This window comes from Chaetodon auriga, chromosome 5 (assembly GCF_051107435.1).
Source record: "Chaetodon auriga isolate fChaAug3 chromosome 5, fChaAug3.hap1, whole genome shotgun sequence".
NCBI lineage: Eukaryota > Metazoa > Chordata > Actinopteri > Chaetodontiformes > Chaetodontidae > Chaetodon > Chaetodon auriga.
In genome coordinates this window covers 3,468,324-3,490,352 of record NC_135078.1, presented here as the reverse complement: position 1 = coordinate 3,490,352, position 22,029 = coordinate 3,468,324, and the positions used below count along the sequence as shown (strand labels likewise).

At 39.5% G+C, this 22,029-nt stretch overlaps 1 protein-coding gene across 1 annotated transcript in view; it reads right to left on the bottom strand.

Moving 5' to 3' along the window:
* Window positions 1-943: 943 nt before the first annotated feature.
* Window positions 944-22,029, bottom strand: part of LOC143320633 (uncharacterized) — a 31,752-nt gene continuing 10,666 nt past the window's right edge. The window contains exons 21-44 of the mRNA XM_076730457.1: window positions 21,884-21,991; window positions 21,722-21,775; window positions 21,227-21,280; window positions 20,964-21,017; window positions 20,799-20,852; window positions 16,637-16,744; window positions 16,430-16,483; window positions 15,343-15,396; window positions 15,157-15,210; window positions 13,583-13,636; window positions 13,443-13,496; window positions 13,233-13,286; window positions 12,937-12,990; window positions 12,429-12,482; window positions 11,937-11,990; window positions 9,798-9,851; window positions 9,674-9,691; window positions 9,523-9,576; window positions 9,351-9,413; window positions 8,690-8,855; window positions 8,369-8,475; window positions 5,643-5,723; window positions 5,355-5,540; window positions 944-2,629 (exon numbers count right to left, since the gene is read on the bottom strand). Of these exons, the coding sequence (XP_076586572.1) occupies window positions 2,486-2,629; window positions 5,355-5,540; window positions 5,643-5,723; window positions 8,369-8,475; window positions 8,690-8,855; window positions 9,351-9,413; window positions 9,523-9,576; window positions 9,674-9,691; window positions 9,798-9,851; window positions 11,937-11,990; window positions 12,429-12,482; window positions 12,937-12,990; window positions 13,233-13,286; window positions 13,443-13,496; window positions 13,583-13,636; window positions 15,157-15,210; window positions 15,343-15,396; window positions 16,430-16,483; window positions 16,637-16,744; window positions 20,799-20,852; window positions 20,964-21,017; window positions 21,227-21,280; window positions 21,722-21,775; window positions 21,884-21,991 (1,791 nt within the window). The 3' untranslated portion in view covers window positions 944-2,485. The remainder of the gene's footprint in view (window positions 2,630-5,354; window positions 5,541-5,642; window positions 5,724-8,368; window positions 8,476-8,689; window positions 8,856-9,350; window positions 9,414-9,522; window positions 9,577-9,673; window positions 9,692-9,797; window positions 9,852-11,936; window positions 11,991-12,428; window positions 12,483-12,936; window positions 12,991-13,232; window positions 13,287-13,442; window positions 13,497-13,582; window positions 13,637-15,156; window positions 15,211-15,342; window positions 15,397-16,429; window positions 16,484-16,636; window positions 16,745-20,798; window positions 20,853-20,963; window positions 21,018-21,226; window positions 21,281-21,721; window positions 21,776-21,883; window positions 21,992-22,029) is intronic.

Genomic DNA, 22,029 nt, shown 5'->3' with positions numbered 1-22,029 from the left:
CTATGCAACAAAATCTAATTCAATAAATTTAATTTATGATGAAGCAACATACAGCACAGTATCAAATGTACCTTACAGTAACATGCAGTTTTAGCATGGGTAGCTTAGGGGGAATATGCCTTCTAACCCTGAAGAATACCTACTGAGCCATGCAGGACCATGTACAACTAAAACAGCAAAATCCCTTCATGTATTGTTTAAAGCTGCATTAACACGTAATTGTTATATGAACAGTGGATGAATGAATGAATGTCAGTCACACTGAGAAACAATACAAAGAACTGTCACCAGACTGCAGTTCCCCTCACCTTCTTTCAGCACATTTTTTTTTAAAATTTTCTGGCCCACAACTCTGCTCACATTCAGCAAAAAAGCTCTGTCCAGCAGCAAACTGGAGATAGACACAGTTAGACATTGGCTGCTAATAAAGCCGAGCATTTAGCAGCTAAAGAGACTGATATTTTTCTCAGAGCCAGAAGTGTCAATATTGAGCGGTCATTCATCTGGTGGACACAAATACCACTCCAAATAAAATGAATGTTACAAAAAGCAACAGTTTGCTTCCCTATAACATCTTTATAAATATATGTTATTGTTGTGTTTTCAGCTTGTTCTGCAGCACCCAAGTGGTCAAACATTTTTACATTCTGTGCACTATCAATGAAATATGGAGCAACATTGAAACAAGAAACCTGAAAACCAAACAACATAAATTAAGAATGTTAAAAACAATTAGAAACTCAACAGAAAACAGGTCATGACAAAAGATGGAGGTGACTGAAGTGCTAATACAGCCAATGACCAATTATGTTCAAAAATATCTACAACAGCTGCATGATGTATTTACAACAGTTACACTTAACATGTACTTTCAAATAGGTGACAATCTGGACAAAGTTCTTACAGACCATAAAGTCTCTCTGACAGGTGGGACTGAAAAGAAACCAAAGAAGTCTGCACCCTGTCACACCAGAAGAGTCCACAATCTGCAATCTGATTAATGGACATATATATATATGGTGAAGGTACAGTTTGAAAGAAAAATTATGGCCTAATAACTGAAACATCACTGATGAATTGTGTATAATGTCAGTCCCTTGCACTCACTTTATTAAATAAAAACAGTGGAAGGGACAGAAAATAAATATGGACTAAGAATGAGAGATCTCCCCTGTAGTCTGTAGAAATACTTAATATGAGGTAATGTGGTGTATATTTGGACAGTTAACCTCAAGACAAAAAAAATCCTCACTGAACTACAAAATGGTCCCAGAAATACAACGCTTACCAGCAATAAACTGCATGAGCTTTGCAGCAGCAGCTGCTCTCCCCTATTAAAGCAGAAATACAAAAATAGCCTTCAAAAAGAACTCCAGTGTCCAGCTGTTCTAGGAAATTACTGAGCCTTTTCAAAAAAAAAAAAAAAAAAAAATCAAACCATATACATATTTGTGAGCTGTTTTTAAAGATTTATATCTTCAATAGGACCCAGTGGGCTTGAGGCTGAGAGCCACAGACAGAGTAGGGAAGTCAGATAGTACTGAGAGATACACTAACATATTGTTTGTTTGGATCTTTTCATGAATTTCATTACCATGAAGTGAGTACTGAATTAAGCATGTGAAAACATGACATCATGTGATGATTTGTAAACTCTAACTAAGCGACCTTAACCTAACTGTTACTCATGAGCAGGCACTGATGTTTCTGCAAAAGCTAACACTGACCGATGCATCAGCTTGGCTGATTTATTTGATGGACTCTTTTTCAAAATGTAGTTGAAGGATGGAATAAATTATTTTCAATGCAAATGCCACAATCAGTGGATTGGCAAGCCAGAGGTAAACTTAAGCAATCTCTGACATGAATTTGACTAAATGGAGGAAACAATCATATTCCCTTTGGTGAATAACCCATGAGTAGGAACTATGTCACCAAGCTTCCAGCACCACCTATGATGTCACTTGAACACAATGATGAAGTCAAAATGTACCTGAATCAAAATGAGAATGACTAAATGAATGTCAAGCATTTACATAAATAAGCAGGTTTCAAACACAAACACAAATGTACAAAATATGGTTAATGTCAAGAATTTCAGGTTCAAAATATCCCTGGTCTGAAAAGTGGGCAAGCCAACAGTCTTTGTGTGCAGAGGAAACCTTCAGAAAGGGAGAGAAACCCTTTCTGATCCCTGAGGAGCTTCAGTTCACTTTGTGTCTTTAGTCCTCACTGTTTTGTTTTGAAAAAGGTTGTGCTAGAACATTTTTCACCCAGAATTCCTACTGTTGGCATCCAAAATGAATTGGCTGGTCAGCACACTTGAAAACAGGTGGATAACTCTGAATTACAAAGCAATGATGTTTTGAGTCATGCTCTAAAAGACAGTATAAAAGTGCCAGATATACATGCTTTTGCCTGTTCAGATGTTTATAACTGTGGACCACCACACAGATGCACTCATGCTAAGAGACGGGGGGCATCTCTAGCTGAAACATGCAGGCCCTATGGTGAAGCCAAACTCCTGGGTTACTTCTTTGTTTCCAAATATTGCCAGGTCCCTGAGAGGCAGCAGTTGGAGATCTTCACTTTCAAACTGAAAAACTGATTCCTGGGCTCCTGACTCCAGCTGTAGAAAAGGAAACAGTGTTTGAAAGTACTCAGAGAACAAGAGAATCACACCTCTGTTTGTTTAAGCCATGTTTGGGAAGTGGCTCTACACATGACAATGTCTATTGAATGGATTAAGATATAATTTTGTACAGAAATTCATCATGTCAGGATTTATGAATGCTACTGACTTTGGTGATCCCCTGACCTGTTCTTTAGTGCCACTTTTGATCTAGTACCATCATTGTCATCATCAGGTCTACAAACTCTGTATAGGATAAGACAAGACAATAATAAATATAATAAGCAATCCACTATAGTTTGAATATATAGGCTTTACCATGAGGTTCACATTTTAACAAATGAACAAGTTATTAACCCCAATTTAGTAATATTTCTGTTTTTGTCTTAAGAATAAAAAGTGAATAAAATCTCTGAATTTACAAATAAAGCTGGTATTCAAATTCCTAGTCACAAGTGAGGCCAGTACGAGCAGACTAGAGCCTGGTTGCTGGTAAAGGCCAGGTAAAAAAAAAACATTACGGAGGGGTGGAAATACCAGTACTTTAATATGGCTAACATGGTTAATTCAGGATAATGCACATTTCCACAGCACTAATTCTATCAGACCTACAGCAGAATCATGTCACACTCCACTCTGCGGCTTTCATTTTCACTTCTCGAACAGGAATACTCTTTTCATTCATTAATTATTTCCAGTTGCTCTGACTTCTGCATTTTCTTTTTAAAGCACAGTTATGCATAGTCAAATAAAGAGTTGTTGGGAAACTTTAACTTTGAAATATCTGCACAGGAAGTGTCGGATTTCACTGATAGACTGTCATGTCATGTAATGAAGTCATGAAGCCTTTGTGGGGAAATAATCATAATGGTTCAGTCTGAACCCTTAGTTTATATATGTAGAATAACCTGCAGCCAAGACTGTATGAGCCTTCAGATAACAGTAATTCTTCATTTTGGTAGCAGCACAAATTCTTTTTTGATGACGATAGTACAGCTTCAGTCATTAAAGCAATGCCAAATCAGAAACAACCGCATTAATAACAAAAGCTTTCACACTGAGATTTGTGGCACATAAGAAACATGAATATTCACTGTCAGTGTGGTAATACCTAAATTATGATGGTGACAGCTACCACTGATGGATAGCTTGAGTGGGAGGCTGCTTAAGTACAGTCATACAGTATAGCAGCATCAGTGAGCATGACTGCCATCTCCAAAAAAATCTCAGCCTAGCCCAGATCAAACAGTTGGGTATTAACACTACAGCGAACACTTGGCCCACTACCACCTGGTGATTCGAACAAATATGTATAGATGTCTGGATGAGCATGACGGCTGACCAATAAACCTTAATTTATCAAGGTATCATGAACACTCAGGTTCAGGCAAGGTAGCAATTGCAATCCAAATTCAATGCAATTTGACATCTATAGAATTTTCTGTTTTCTATCCCCCCAAAGAGCTGCAACGTTTTGTAAAATACATGTATGGTACATCTATGGTAGCTTACCAGCACAAAAGAGCTAAATGGAAGTGACTGAAAATAATTTGTGAACAAAAACAGTATTTCTGTTGAGAAGAGACAACGAGAGCAGCAGAGTGGTGAGTATGACTATGTTGTTGTACTTGTACTGAAGTGCTGTGGAAACATTATATTGAATTTATCAAGGCAGAGTGGTCAACGTGGAGGAAGTGTTGAGGTTGCATTAACAGCAAATAATATTAACAGCTATTTAAAACAGGACCAGATGAAAAAAACAAAGATACATCTTAATAAAATGTTAGGAGATATACACATATATAATACAGGAGAATTATGAATAAAAACCTGTTTCTAATACAGGCATATTTCCAATAAAGGCTATACTGTAGTAATCAATGTCATATTCTTTCGTCTAGTACTGCCACCTGGTGACACAGAGTGAAAATCCAGTTTTAGTCTAGAGTTAAGTTTACCTTTGCTTTGTACATGGCTGGTGCTACAGGTTACTCACATTTTCTCTGTGCTCTGAGGTCAGTGATTTTTTTCTATGCACTAAAGCTTTCAAAGGCCATATATGTAAGCTTATCCAATGTCTCATGCTGGAAGTTTTTATTCATCTGTTGTGATGACTGAACGTCAATGATGTTCATTTTGTTAATTAGAACTGCTGTTTCCTCAGTTAGCATGAAGCAGGTGTATTAGCTTAGCTACCAGTCCATAGCCTATGTTGCCAAGATGAAAAAATGTATGCTGTTTTATGGCATCTGCATATATTTACTTATGCTGATTCCAGTATGTCTGTGATGATCATTTTGGTTATAAGATGATGTATGTTCTAAGAGCCTCTATTTATGGGAGTCTTCGTACTGATTTGTGTTTCAGTTTCACAGTCATGTCTCTCAGTGAGCTCAAAGATAATGCAGCCTCCTCAGTCTGAGTCTGGTCAGATTTGACTGTTTAGCTAGTGGGATAAATGGCTTCAACCAGCCTGCCTGACTTTCTCTGTATTTAAAGTGAATAAAGGCCCCAGCCATTATTTGAGAAATGAGAACAGATAAAGCAATATAGCATTAACAGTAACATTTTTGTGTTGTTGATGTAGACAGAAGTACTGTGGTGAATTAAAATGAGTGCATTTAAAACAAGGCTTACTGAAGGTGTATGTGAGTTGGGGCTAAAATGTCCTTAGCATTGAGTCTTAGATTCAAAAACATTCATCATCATCACGGTCACTTACTACACAGTCTTGGAGTTCCCCCAGGTAACTCTGCCTTCTAGTGTCAGCCAGGAACTTGATTTCCCTCTCTCTGCGGCTCTGTCTATTTCCTGGCTGACAGTAGTAAGTGATGGTCTGAGTGGAGATTCTGCTGTTCAGTCGTAGAAACCTCATCTGCACCACATCTGTTCCTCCTGGATACTCAAACTGGAAGTAAGGGGTTTGCACAGGAGATGTAATTAAGAGAAAGAAAGAAAAAAAATCTATCTATCTCAGACAAAAAAAGCAATATCTGAATCAGACACTCACCTGGAAGCCATCTTCAATTGTACTCAACCAGTGAAATGTCATATTGGTGCCAGAATCTTTCAGCCAAGCTTTTACTGGAACCTGTGGTCAGTCATTGATGTTATCACATTAATATGATGTGTTTGACCAAATAATAAAGATGTATTTATTTGAAGGTGCAAATACGTCTTGAACAAAATCATAAATTAACCTCAGCTTTGAGCAGTTTTGATACTTAACAACACCACTGCAGAAAGAATGGCAGTCCAGTCTCTATACTATACTAGAAGATACAGTACATACTATTAAATATTACATTGTGTACATTTGAGTCATTTGCCAAAAAAAAGAAAAAAAAGTCTTTCTCAATTTCAGGACGAGGTACTTGTGTGATTTGTTAATGTGCATGCATATCTAAACTGAGAACACAGATTAATAGTACCTTCAGTTTAACAATGCCTTCGTTCAGATGAAAAATTACTTAGGAAATATGTGACTTTCTCAATAAAAAGCGTGAATAAGTAGTTTTGAGGTCATTTTGGTCTTTGCAAATGGAAGATGCATGCGTTTATTTGCATACAGAGTGGGTAAGTTGATCCAATCCCATCATGATGGTCACTTAAGACGCATGTGGAGACACATCAAAATGCCGGGTGTGAATTCACATACTTTGAGCTGTCCACTTCCGATCAGATCACCCAAGACACAGGTTGATGCCTGGTGTAAACAGGCTGTGAGAATTTTGAGAGTCCTCAGTCAAATAGAGGTGAGGTGTTTACACCTGACATTATCACACCTGGTAGAGAGATTTCCTGTATTGGCCCATGTGAAAGCAAAGCTGCAGCAGCCTGTTAGAGTGTTCAGTGTGTGCAGTAGGCAGTGGAGAGGGTGGTCAGGATCATCCATAATGAGTAACAGTTTGTTCAGTGTCCTCCTCTCCACTACAACTTCAAATGTGTCTGGTTTGCAACCAAATATGTAAGCAGCCCTCTTAATCAGTTTATTATCAAGTCTGTGGGCGTTGCCAGCTCCAGTGCTGCTCCCCCAGTAGACTACAGCAAAGTAAAGTGTACTTGCCACAGGAGACTTCCAGCATCTTGCTGCACACGTTTAAGATCTCAGCTTCCCAAGGAAATAGAGTCTGCTCATCCCTTTCTTGTATACATCTTTGGTGTTCCCGTTCAGTTTGTTGTTAAAGTGAATGCCCAGGTTCTTGTTGTCCTCCACCATGTCAATCTCCACTCCCAGAATACACTGTTGGTGTTGGGGTTGTAAAGCTGGCCTCTTCTAAAGTCAATCACCATCTCCTTGGTCTTGGCCATGTTCAGAAGCAGATGATTTCTTTCAACCCACTCCACAAAGTCATCCACCAGCCCTATGCTCCTCTTCCCACAAATCATCCAACCACTGCAGTCATCAGAACACTTCTGCTTGTGGCACAACTTGAAAGTCTGTGGTGTACAAGGTGAACAGGAAGGGAGACGGGACAGTCCCCTGTGGAGCTCCTGTACTTGTCCACCACAATTTAGACAGAACACAGACTGACTTACTGACTAACACAAACTGTTTGCCTGTCAGGTATTCGGTAATCCAAGACATGGACGTGTCTACCTTCGTCGCTTGCAGCATGTCCCTCAGTAGCGGTAGCTGGATGGTGTTGAATGCACTGGAGAAATCAAAGAACATGATTCTTGTAGTGCAGTCAGTTTCATCCAGACGTGAGCAAGTGAGCAGAGTAGAGTAGATGAAGGCGTTGTTCACTCCCAGGTCTGCAGGTAAGCAAACTGCAGGGTTCAGTGATGATCCCATCTGCGGTCTACGGTGGACCAGACCAGCCTCTCCAGCACCTTTATCACATGAGATGTGAGGGCAACTGGTCTATAGCTGTTGAGGCAGATGGTTGTCTGGTATTTTCTCCTGGTTCAGGTTGAAGACGTGCTGCAGAATAGCAGATCACTGGCTGGCACAGTTGTCCAAACCCTCGGGGCTGATACTGTAACGGCCTGGAACTGTGCCTTGGTGGAGTCACTCCATCTGTCTCCTAATTTGTCAGTCAGGTAGGGGAGGGTGCTTGTCTCAGTAAAGGAAAGGCACTTCAAAAGCACTGGGGGCAGTGGGGGTGTGAAGAACTCTGGGTGTGTGACGGTGTGGTGTGTGGTGAATGAGGGCTCTGAACTCTGTGTACCTGTATGCTAGCTTGTCTTGACTTGGATTGACTCAAATCTGTATCTGTTTGGGACAAGCAACTACCATGAGCAGTTCACTGATTCTTGCAAAGACTCACTTCCGCTCAAGACTGACTGATCCAAACCTGGAAAAGCAGCTGCCAAGTGCTATCATCATCACTACCATCTGACATCAGATGCCTCACCAAACAGAAGCACTTCCAGCTATTGCATCAGAGGCTAGTGTGAAATAGACCCCTGAAAGTTGTTATATGTGGAAGGAAACTGAAGATCAAGATTCGCCAAGGGGCCCTCTAGAATCTTTAAGATTTAAAGACTGTGTGGAAAATCCCACCTGACATTGTGAGAGATTAGCTTCTTTGTACAGGCAGCATCTTGAAGCTGTCATTAAAGCAAAGGCTTCTCCACCAAGTATTACATAAGTTTACTTGTTATGCATTCTTAAATAGGGATTACAGTTACATAAGGATATTAACCAATATCCAAATGATATTGTGTTTTAAAATGCTATAAGTTACACTTTTAAGAATGTTAATCAGTTGGAGTGTGTTTTGATAATACCTGAGGTTGGAGCGGAGACAGGCAAGTCTTTGGCTCTGCTGTGAAGTCACAGTACACTTGAAAAGCATCGGCCGGGCTACCCTGGTTAGGATCAATGTAATACATCCCTAAAAGATTGTCAAATGTTACAACACAGAACAAACATGTTGTTAATGTTTGCATGACCTGCTGGTAAACATGAAGGGCATTCTGACCTACAGATCATTGTATAATTTAATGATAAAACATCTACTGTTATTTTCAAAGGAGGAACAGTTTATATTTTTCTCTTGATACCTTTTCCTTGGAATTGTTCAGAGCATCAGTGAATGACAGTCTCACCATTAGTGAAGTTGGGGTGAGCAAGCCACAGCTCCAGACATGTACTAGCTGGGTGTTGTTTGCTGCCATCTGGTGGGTTTATGAACCAGTGAAGATCTCTCTGAAGGGAGTCTAACAGAGTCTGGACCAGGACATAGTTGGGCTTGTCTGACATGTTCATGAGCTCCTAAGATGTTCATAGCAAAATAAAGAGGTATATGCAATGGATGAGATGACGTAGTAAACTGAGGAAACTGTAGGTAGATATTTAAAGGGGATCTCAAATTTTACAGATAAAGATTAATTTACTGTCAGTACTACTCAGAGTGCTGCGTATAAAAGTAACTATGAGACGGTCTTTCTAACCATCATCGGTCATTATGAAATTAAATAGGATAAGAAAAGTCATGTCACATCAGCATCAGAAACAGGCCAAGAGGTGAAAAAAGATAAAGAACTCTAAGATTGGAAAAATAAAATAGACAAAACAATGGAGACAACATATGAATGCAGCTAACTGCGGACAAGCTCTATTACTTTCTCCTCATGACTTTTTGTGCTGTTGTGTTTGTAGTTCTTCCTGAGTCTGCTTCTCATAAGAAAAACAGGATAGGTGAGGCAGCCATCATGTGCCCATGAATGCACAATGGTTCTAAGGCATGCGGTTACCAGTCACACTTACCTTTAGCTGTGTCAATGTGGGATCCAGGGAGGTTCCTGGGGGTCCAGGTGGGCCAGGTGGACCCTAACAAACAAAATGTGACCCATGAATACACGTGATGTGTGGTGTCACACATTTCTGTTATTCAGTGCAATAAAACCTGTATCCTGCTGTATTAGAGACATATACTCACAGATAAGCCTTTCTCTCCAGTAGGTCCTGGAGGTCCAGTAAATCCTTTCAGGCCCTGTTAGCACAAATAGCATCTAATTAGAAATCTATGTACATTTTTCAGGAGATTTCTCGGGAAGCAACCTCATGCAATCTAGTTTGCATTTACTCACCTTCTGCCCAAACAAACCCTAAAAACAGACAAGTAGATGAGTGGATGTTAGGAGTAATATTTATTCTTTCCAACATCAAAGTTGTTATTGTTGGCCATAATGTCAGTTACTAGAGATGACTTACAGGCAACCCAGGCAGGCCTGGAGCACCTCGTCTACCTGGTGGACCGATATCCCCCTAGGAAACAGTCAATACTCCTTTATGATTATCAACACACAGTCAAGGGAACAGAATGACTCAGACCAAAAGGTTTATTGAAAGGTTTTGTTGTGCATTCAAACAGAAATGGAAAAATGTGAAAAACACCAGCTTTCACTTGATGTTGACAGTCATTTGAATGCTAGGTTTTGCAGGCGTGTATTGTATTCTTTATATTATTCCAGACCATACCCTCTAATTGTTTTCAACTTTTAAACAATTCTTTCAAAACACCCAGCAGTTTTCATTTATTTCTAAATGACAAAATTAATTTGCAAAGACTTCTAAACATAAGAAGTTGATTTTAATGCCATGAGCATAAACCGTCAAAGCAAACATATCTGCAATGAACATAACTGTGGTTATCAGTCTGCCCATCATTAGGTTGGATAATGAGTGACATTGCATAAAACAAAAAAAAAACTCTGTGAATCCTGGGTCTGTAACTATATTGTACAAGACCTCCTTTTTTGAGAAAGTTGCACTACGGTCACATGGTTACGCAGCACAAGTGCAGACAGGATGCTCTAACATCCTAGACATAAAGGTACCCTGCGGAGTTCTCTTATTACAAACAAAAGTTGTTTACATTGAATGTTAACCAAAATGCAATGTCTGTATGTTTGAGCTCTAATAAACATAATAAATACATTCCTCATAAAGTCCTTTACAAAGCCGATTTTTCTTCAAAGTTTTAAACCTGCATTGTTTTCATCCATGTTTACTAGCTAGCAGACCTCTTCTTCCCTTCCTTTGTTGGCACATTGTTGCATTTCTTGCTGCATTACTTCCACCTGTAGATCAGTGGGATACTGTGAAACCATTGTGTATCACCTCATCCCAGAGCATGTGTACATGCATATGCATCCTCATGCACAGGACAAACAAAATGGGACCCTACATACAGCAGTACTAAAGGTAAAAAACTCCACAGGATACCTTGAAGAGTACTGCACTCTTGAGATATGTTGGTGGAAATCAAATTGGGCTCAGTTGTTTGTATGTGGATTACTGAATAACCTTGATTTGATTATTGATGATTGACGCAAGCCCAAATTTTGTTCAGTCTTATTCAGTTAGGTGGATTATGACCATGACCTCTTCAGATGAAACTGGTACATTAGCTTCTTAGAGGTGTTTAGAAATGTTAATATCATTTCAGAAGATAACATGTATGTTATCAAGACACCCTCCCAATTTGTCATGGTAATTACCAAGAGTAATTATTAAGATTACCAAAAGAATCGTCTGAGTTCAAAGAACTCTCCATCCCGCCTTTCTTTTTCTCTTCCCCTGTATGAGGGTCTGCTATGATGACTTTCTTCACCAGCAGTATGTTTTATAAAGTTGCTCAACTATCTTTGCATTTTCACATCAGCAGGTGAGCCATGTGCTGTTGTTAATAAAGTAGCCTATCGAAATGATAGATAGATAGATAGATAGATAGATAGATAGATAGATAGATAGATAGATAGATAGATCCCAAAGGGAAATTCACAACAATCGTAACCAACATGGTATCAAATCATATTTCTCTGTGTTGCTCTGCAAAATAATAGCAATGACAAAATGGGTCACAAAATATACTTTGGCGGCTCTTAATACACCTGCGTGGGCTGTCCAAGTAAAGGTTAAACACAGGTGTATTAAGAGAGAGAGAAAGAGAGATAGAGAGAGAGGCCTGCAGCTCATTCAATCAATAAATATGAGGCAGGCAATGTTAATATTGATGTGGGCCACAAATGTGTGGGAAAACCTGCTATACAGTCATATGGTATGAGTCACTTTGTTTGACAAATTTTACATCATAATCAGCTTAACTTGCCATGTATGTGTACACATTCAATGCAGTATATGCACATATACATGTTTCTATACAGTGTGTGTGTGTGTGTGTGTGTGTGTGTGTGTACACGTACAATTTACATTTGACAGTGATCATATGAATATCTTAATCTGTAATTTCTTACACTGGATTATGCATTCTGATGTGAGCAAAGTTAAGAAGTCTGATAGGCTTGAATTTGATGTGATGTATATGATGTGAGCACAGTGTCACTTCACCTGCTCTCCTTTTTGTCCAGCTCTTCCTGACTCTCCAATAGGACCTTGAATTCCCTGAAACAACAATTATACGTAATGAGAAGAGTATTTTTCAGAAATTTGTCTTGTGTCCCAAAATAAACGCTGTTTTACATAAATAACAAAACATGGACATGGTTCACATTGGTCTTCATGATGCTGTTTGATTGGTTCTCTAACAAACTCTGAGGCCTTCACGGAGCAGGTGTATTTATACTGAGATTAACTTGCACACAGGTGAACTCTATTGTTTTTTTTTCTAATTATGTGACGTCTGAAGGCAACTGGTTGCACCTGAACTTAGTTAACGGTTTCTCAGCAAAGGGGGTGAATAGATAGCCACACAACACATTTCGGATTTTCATTTGTAAATAATTACATACTGTATGTATATATGTGTATGTGTATGTGTGTGTGTGTTTGTGTGTGTGTAAGAATGTTTACATGGAATACCATACTGATACATAAGCTCACCTTTAACCCTTCTCCACCAGGAGGGCCAGGTGGTCCTATAGCCCCAAGTTCTCCCTGCATAGTGGGAAATACAGAGTGTACTCTCTTAAAATCACAATGTGTACAACCGCCTGTTCAGGTGGAAGAGTAAAATCAGTCCACTCACATTTTTCTGCGTATTAATGATCTGCCTTCTGGCCTGATATAGAGATCCAGCTGTATGCTGATGATACAGTGATTTCTGTCTCGGCCTGTACCAGACAGTACCAGACGTTACTCTATTTTTTTTGTTTTACAGATAAAACACAGTAAAAACAGTTTGTTTGCAAATGACTGTATTCTGCTTTTATCTGTAGTTCATACAGCATCCCAACTTTTTTGGAATCAGGGTTGTATCACTGTATTTTTATGGGGTCTTTTTAGACTTTGGCTCTAATGCTTTATCTGGTTGTGTCTACATCACTTTTGTTTTCTGTTAATAAATAAGCGCTGCCTCTGAAAAACAAACTATTAAACTAAATATTCCTACCTTAATGCCTGGTCTACCCCTTTCACCGTCCTCTCCACGTGGTCCAGCTACACCCTTTTGGGAAAAATTGTAAAAGAAGAGATGAGTGTTAATAATTCTGTCTTTACTCAACTGTTAAATTAAAATCAAGAAGTGCAAAGAAAAATACCAGATGGCAAAGACAAAGCACAACATTCACACTGAGGCTGTAGAAATAGAATGCATGAAGACTGTGAGGAACATTGACAATCAAACTGAATAAAATAATGAGTCACAACACAGTATTTCAAAATATTTTTATGATGCTAAAAACTTACATAGGCGCCATGTCTCCCAGGCGGACCAAACATACCCAAATCTCCCATCTCCCCCTGCAGAGCAGACAAAGATCAAGACGTCAATGTTCAACGTGATACCCTGACTAACCTAAAGTCATTCTAAGAGCTGAAACCAAAAGCATAAAAGTCAAAGTTAAGGTTACAGGTAACAGCTGATGAAGACTGTCAGAATCAACAGACACAACTGACCTTTTCTCCTCGCCTTCCTCTTATGCCTCTACTTCCAGCTTTCCCTCTTTTCCCCTTGGGGAATGGAATGGAATAACTTTAGATTTGAGAATGTGAATTCAAGTTCATATTTACGTTAGATGTCAGGTATGTCATCCTACCCTCTTCCCAATACGTCCATCCTTCCCTGGACGTCCACGTTTGCCATCACCTCCCTGAAATTCAATCCACTGAGATTTATTTCATGTCAGATTCCTGACATTTAACTCAGGATGTCAAAATTTTAAGTCTAAAAGGTTTACATGGCCCTATCATTACTATTACACTGCCTGGCCAAAAAAAAGTCACCACCTGGATTTAACAGATGAAGTGATGCACCCATCATGCCTAGTGCGTACTGTACAAGCCTGTGGGGGCAGTGCTATGATGTGGGGTTGCTGCAGTTGGTCAGGTCTAGGTTTGGCGACATTATGTACCCAAAGAATGAGGTCAGCTGACTGCCTGCATATACTGAATGACCAGGTTATTCCAGCAATGGATTTTTTCTTCCCTGATGGCATATTCCAAGATGACAATGCCAGGATTCATTGAGCTCACATTGTGAAAGAGTGGTTCAGTGAGCATGAGACATCTTTTTCACACATGGATTGGCCACCAGAGTCCAGATCATAACCCCACTGAGAATCTTTGGGATGTGCTGGAGAAGGCTTTGCGCAGTGGTCCAACTCTCCCATCATCAATACAAGATCTTGGTGAAAAATTAATGCAACACTGGATGGAAAAAATTCTTGTGACATTGCAGAACAATGCCGCAGTGAATGCATGCCGTGCCGTGCTATGATCAAAGCTAGAGGCGGTCGAATGAAATATTAGAGTGTGTGACCTTTTTTTTAGGTGGCGACAATTTTTTGGCCGGCAGTGTATTATTATTATTATTATGGTTAGTAGCAGTAATAGTAGTAGTAGTAGTAGTAGTAGTTGCTGATTCATGTCCAGTTTAATTTAAAAAAAAATCTGCATCATAAAAAACATCCATCTCAGTTTACTCCAACATGAAGTGTGAAGTTCTTCATTTTTCCCTATGTAATCCTCCTAATGTATAAGCTTTAACACTGATATCTTGATAATTACAGCCATTTAATGTACAATTTGGTGGGCTTGTTTGAAAACAAGTAAAAAATATCCCACCCCAGTTTATAGGTTTCTCTTTTTTTTTTTTTTACTTGCGAAAGCTTTTTGTGACTAAAGAGTTAAAACAGCATCACAATGCAGGACTTTGAAAGGCTCTCATACTTAAGGATAAGACTGGTGTTATTCTACATTTTTGCAACTGTTTATCAAAAAAACAAAACCAAAGTGTGTTAGTCTCTAAACTATCTGACGTCTCTTCCCTGTCTGTGACTCTCAGTTCCAAGCCCATGGGTCCCAAGTGAAGATGAAAATCTTTAAAATCAGACCACAGACATATGGTTTCAGTTTAAAAATGGCTCAGTAAAGTCCTAACATATCGCCAGGTGTGACAGTGTGGCTCATTGCCATGTATCTTGTGTACAGATATATCAGGCTTTGAGTAATATTCAATACTTGCTGAAGGATGCATTGGATGGATGCATGGATGAATTCCTGTGTAGGTCTGTACATCTTATTCTGTTATCTTTAATTATATCTTATCCTTCAATGACGACATTCTTTTAAGATATAATGTTTATATCCAATACACCAATATACTGCTGACCTTTTGACCTTTTTGTCCGTTCCTTCCATTCAGCCCAGGTCTACCTTTTGGTCCCTGAAAGCGATACATACGAAGATGGTGAATGTTATTGTGAGAGTATTCAGGATACAGCACATGCTTGTGTGATATATTACGTTAATGACTGTGTGCGTGTGTGAGGGTGGAGGGTTATGAGGCACTGCTCACCTGAGGTCCTGGAGGACCAATAGGACCCTGAAGTCCCATCTCACCCATGTCACCCTGGAGAATGGAAACACAGGATGTTTGTTAGGGCTGCACAACACTGACATTAAAGCTATGTTAGCATGTTGGTGCCAGTGACCACATTTCAAATAAACCCCTTTGTCACTTATATTCTGTGGTATATTCTGCGAAGAAGGATTGGTTTACTGCTAAATTTAACCCAGAGGAGCACAGTGTAAAATACTGTTTGCAAGCTTCATGACCTTTGTGTCACTTTTATAGGGAATTCCCATTAAAGTGCATAAACTGTAAAAAGTATTTTTGCAATTACAATTTAAAATTATTCAAATGAAAAATGTCATGAAAGTGTCTCTGATTTGAAGATGGTGGAGCTGTCAAAGAAACGTGGTTTTCTTTCTGCGTCAGTTTGAGTAAATACCCAATTTCCCTTATTTGCTCAATTAATTGAGGTGCCATACTTTCTATTTTGTCTAATCATAGTGGTGTTAGTGCTTATAGTGCTCATAGGTATCAGGGATTTGCAGGGAACTGCACTAAAATTAGATGGTACATGGATAAAACATACACAAAGACAACTAATACAACAAAACCTCTTATAGCCACTCCAAAACAGACTCAGATGCAGCACCAAAGTGCAAAGATGTCATTTAATTCATGCCTGAAATCAAATGGCATCTTTGCACTTTTTGTATTAAACGTTAGTCTCCATTAGTGCCCCAGTGCCCCACTATACAGAAAAAATAAGGCTAACCACATCATTCACAGAAAATGCTTTCTGAGTGAAGAGATCCACCCTACACTTTGGTTCCATATCGACATACATGCAGTCAAAGTGTTAAGAAGTCAGTAAATTTCAAGAATTCAGTTTAGTTTCAAATCAAATATTCATTATGTAAGGGGAAACATAAAATGGAGCAGTTCTATCACATGAAACAATCTCTTTATATATATTCACCAGTTGTATCTTTAGATAACACAGGCATCATGCAAACTTCCATTTTTCCATTATCTAATGTTTGCAAATCTTCTGTAAGCTCCAAATCCATGCCCCTCCAGCTGTGGGACTTACCTCTGGTCCCAGTAATCCTGGAGGTCCTTTATTTCCTGGCAGTCCATCAGGACCCTGCAATCAAACATCCATAAATCTAAGACATCTGTGTATACAGTAGTGGTTGTTTTTTCTAACTAACACGAAAAGTCTTTCTGTGAGCTACAGTCTACAGTATTTATGAAAGTCCCTTTCAGATAGAGTTGTCAGAACAGTTGGGATTCTCACCGCCTCTCCAGGCTCCCCAAGGTGTCCAGGCTCTCCTCTCAGACCCTCAGGTCCAGAAAAGCCTTTTGGACCAGGATTACCAGGTCTTCCTGTGATTCCTGCCGACCTCTGAAGCACATAAATATCACCAGTTTTAACTATTTGTAACAAAGGAAGAAGCTAACTAAGTTGGCCTTTTGGTCTTTTGGAATCAGTGCCTTGTTTAGAAAAAAGAAACTGACAAGGGAAATTGGATATGGAAAGACAAAACAACCTGGAGCAGGGGCGTAGCACCAAATTCTGGGCCCTGTACACTCTCAATGTCAGTGGGCCCCTATCCATGCCAGTGCACGAGGCGCGTGGGCAAAAAAAAAAAAAAAAAAAGAAGAAAAAGACAAAAAGAGGGTATTTATTTAAAATTAAAAAAGCATAAATAGGGTTTTAAGCTACAGCCAGATCAGATTATATTGATGAGTGGTTCTTTCATTCACCACCTGAATTGATGCATTTGGTCTACTTCTGCTCAAATACCTAAAACATTAGGCTACATCTGGTTTCTGTACTAACGTTTTGATCCATGACACTCTTGCATATTTTGATTTAAAAACATTTATTCTTGAACAGGAGAACAGGAGACAACTGCACACTCAGGATCAAATCAAATAAGCTGCATTACTTTTGTAATGAGATGGTACAGTATAAATGAACAGAAAAATATTCAGGTTCAATGTGAAAAAAAGAAGCTGTGACTGGTTTCTGCTTTTTACATTAAAGGCCTATGTCATTTTATCAACAGAGCCTGCGATAGTACAAAATGTTGACTGTCAAATTGTTCTTCAGCTTGCAGAAAAAGAAATAAAGCCTTGCTGACATGAGATGTAAAGTGACAACTAACGTTATCTAAAGCTGCAAAAAGCTGCAAGCAGCCTGGTTGGAAACTAGCAAAGCTAAAGACTTCACATGAGCATACAAACATCAGCAGCAGCTGTCTGTAGTGGACTACGTTAACTTTAATTGGATTTTGCATAACAAGCAAACTCGGTTCACCTTTTGGAAAGAAAGCAGTCAACAGCTGCCTCCCTTCATTCTGCCTTTTTTCTTTTGCCTTCCGCTCTTTCTTCTTTTGGTACCTCGATTTTTGCTTTTTGGGCAGCATGCTGTCTAATCCCCTGGGGCCTCATTTATAAAACTTGCTTACACACAAAACGGGGCTTGAAAGTTGCGCACGCAACTTCCTACGCAAAGGTTGTGATTTATAAGTGTTATAGATGTGTTCCTTTAATGAGCCGTTAGGCCTACTACTGTATGCACAATGTTCATATATCATACTTCCATCTTCAAATGATACAGAGCGGTGGATGGCACTGATGGATTAGTAGTAATTCTGACAAGGTGTGTAAAAATCATTCAATTTGCTGAGTAAGCATATAAATAGTGCGGTGACACTCGTGCGTAATGCTGCACAATGGATGCGCTGGCACTGCTGGAAGATCACGCAAATGGTAGGATCAGGATGGAGAGAAGTTTTAGGAACCACAGAGATTTCCTGCCCCATGATGATGACTGGCTAATAAGCCGATTTAGATTCCCTAGAGCGGTGCTCTTGGATCTATGTGCTGAACTGGGCCCAGTGTTAGATAGACCCACCCGCCGGAACCGCGCCATCCCGGCGCATATCCAGGTGCTGACCACTCTGGGGTTTCTGGCGACTGGCTCCTTTCAGTGGGAATTAGCCGACAGGTAAGTGTTTGATATGATTAATATTATATAATGTTACATTGTCTGTCTAAAGCCCCTTTTGGGTATGATATAATTCAGTTAAATTGTGTCCTTAGGTCTGGGATATTTGCAGCAATGTCCGGTTTCCCAAATATATTGCTGTAAGGGCTCAGAGTGAAAATGAATTTGCTTATGTGAATCGAAAAAATGTGCATTCACTCAATGTACAAATTATTTGTACCTCGGACATGATCTTGACGAATGTAGTGGCACGGTGGCCTGGGTCAACACATGACACATTCATCTTGACGCACAGTAGTGTAGGGATCTATAATTTCTGCCACAGATCGCTCGTTGGCACTGGAACTATTCACTGCGGTGACGACGTGCCGCCACTCATTTTTTTTTTTTTTTTTTTTTTTTTTTTATTGTATTCGTGACGCCACGACTGTGACCACCAAACAAAATATCCTTTCTGGCCTCCACCTCACCCACAAGCACCTCGATTTCAGTCTCCGTAAAATTTATTTTTCTTTTCTCTGCCATGATCGAACGTAAAATGCCATTGATCAGCAGGCGTATTTATATGCAAAGACATTCATGAGGTACTTTGCATTGACCATTCATGGTAAAATGTGGGTGTGTCGGAGGCGGGATGTGAGGTGAATCCACCTGCGCAATCTTCCAGGTGGAGTGTGATTTATAAAGGGAAAATTGCGTGCAGGTGTGAGTACGCACGTTTTATAAATCCGAATATTTTTTGGCGTACGCCATTTTCAGCTTTTGGGCGTACGCACACTTTTAGTATGGATTCTACGCAATGTTTTATAAATGAGGCCCCAGGTCATTTAATCTGGGCTCACTGACGTTACACCTGTCGCCGGTCGCTGTTGGGCGGACTAAACCATTTTGCGCGTCCAAGAGGGGGGGGGGCCCCAGAATGTCCAATATGTTGGGAGGACTGTGACATAAAGTTCATTCTCTCAGTTGATGTTATAAATATATTTGAAATAAAGTATGACACCAATTAATTGGAGGGGCCAATTCATTCGAAATAAAAACATCACAAAAAAAAATAAAAATAAAAAAAAATAAAAAAAAATCAGGATTGTCATGGGCCTCTCTCCCTACTCGGGCCCTGGGTAGTCAGGTCCACTTTTCCCCCCACTACCACGCCCATGACCTGGAGTATGTGTCTTCTTGATAAACACAAAGTAAGTGGGGGGTTTTTTGTTTGCTTTTTTTTAATCATACTCAGTCAACAAAGGCACACTGGGTCCTGAGTAGAATAAAAAGCCTTTTAACATTACATGATTGACACTGAAGCCTTTTGGCTGAAAGCCCTCAGTGCTGAGGTAAAATACCTACACAGTGAGAATCTACCCAATACAGGCTGTCCGTCTGTCCTCATAATGAAATGTACATAGGGTAAACCATAACTACCACAAAAAAAAGCTATAGAACAAATTCAAATTCAACATTAATTTCAAAAGAAATTTCACATAGATTGGTGCTCCAACCTCTATAGGGCACCTCCCCCACAACCAAAAAAACTCCTTTTGCATCATATCTACAAAACATGTAAAATCAATGAGTTTATTAAGCCCTTAGAATGCATTTAAGGGACAAATTCAAAAAACGTTTCATTCTGAAGTCATTTTTAAAGTCTACTTTGACTCTATTGATTAACTCAGTATCAACTGCCTTGAGAGAATCAGGGTTACTTCAATGTGTATGGCACTGGAATATTCCTCATTGTCAACTCTTGTAGGTTCAAGGATCAAAGTTCAAGGTTCACCTTTTTTGTCTTTGCTTCTTTTTTTTTTTTTTTTCTAAAATCAATGATGAATGAGCTACTTGGTTTTGCTGACATTGAACAGTAAGTTGTTCTCTGTGCATCACTTTGCACCATCATTAATTTCCTCCCAACATGAGGTCTTGTCATTGTTTGTAATCGGACCAAAACTTCTCAACACAGCTCATGTCGGGGGTTCCAGTGTTCTGCTGATGTATATTCCTAAAGACTGGTGTGGCTCTCCTGGGTGGCAGCATCTCTAAACATGTGCTAGTCTGTCCACTCAGAACAGTCCTGTAGATGGTTTGAACCTTTTAATCAGCAGGGTATAAGTTGGCAGGAAAAGCAGATAAATGTGTTCTGATTGCTCAAAGTTGGAGCAGGTGAGGGCTTTGTAGCTGCCAGGAATGTTAGCATAAACATGATCCAGGGTGGGGGTAAGGACATGCTGGTTTAGGTAAAATTTAGAATTTAGTTAAACCATGTAGCATACTTATGATCAGAAATTCTTTCCTTTAGTTTTTCTTTAGTCCTGTCTACATAAAAACATCCACAGCAGCATACGACACAAACAAACACATAAAAAAAAACAAAAACAAACCACCTTTTGGGACATCCATCACTAGTGACACAATACTGGTTTGTCATACTGTACTGCACTCCACTTACCACTGGCCCAGGCTTTCCCATGTCACCTTTCACACCTCGGCTTCCTGCCACCCCCTACAGTTCAACAGAGCACAGTGTAAAGGTAATCAAGCCAACACCAGTAATGGGGTAGGTTGATGCTGTCTGACGTTAAAGCTATGACTATTTGGCAGCAGTGCTTTGTACCTTAGGACCTGGAGTTCCTGGCTCCCCAGTCAAACCAGCAAGACCTTTGTCTCCCTATAAAGAGGACAGTTTATGTCATGTGCAGTTTATCAGAAAGTAACCGAATATCATGAAAGATGGAAGATTCCCTACATACTGTGAGAGTGCAACTCTCTAAACCATAAACAAGACAGGCCTTAACAAATTCAAACCTATTCTTTAAAACACGACACTGTTCTCGAGTGACAATAGAGGGTTACAGAATATGCTGTGAGATTGTCAACCTTGTGTCCTGGTGGCCCACCAGGTCCTGCAGTGCCAAAAATACCTGGGAAACCCTGAAAAAAGATGCACATTCACAGCAGTTACCAGTAAACAGCAACTGATATTCAGTCCAACTGAAATCTCATGTATTTTTGCTCTGCAGGTGATAGAATGCTGACACAACTGCTTCATGCAAGATTTGTTTGGCTGTATCGAAATAAGGTCTTCATCTACATAGACAGAAAGCTAAGGATAGTCCATCAAATGAATGTTAAACTGGGGAAATCACTATCAATTTCTGCTTTTTGGTTTTTTGGTTTTTCTCAAAGGAGAACACACAACAACTGATTTACAAACAGATATGTCTGTTGTAGAAAACAAAAAAATACAATTTAATTTGCAGTTGACTTTAATTTCAAAATGAGATAAACGACACTATGAAAATGACACCAACAAATTTAAAAGGATCAGCCCTTATATAATAGTTACCTCCTTAAAGGCAGAAGGTAACTTACCTGTAGTCCTAATAAGCCTAACAGTCCAACCTTCCCCATCAGGCCCCCTTGACCCTGAAAATATAAATACATGGTGAAAAAGACAGGTATCAGACAGTAGATAAAGAGATGATGAAACAGGCAGGTAGACTGATTGATAAAAAGGAAGTAAGGCTCAGTTACCATTATGCCTGCATATCCCTTTTCTCCTTTTGACCCTCTCGGCCCTTGTGTTCCTGGGACTCCTGGAGGCCCCTCTGATCCCAATAGGCCTCGATTTCCCTTATCTCCCTGCGTAAAACGCATCATTTAAGTAAATGATTTAGTAC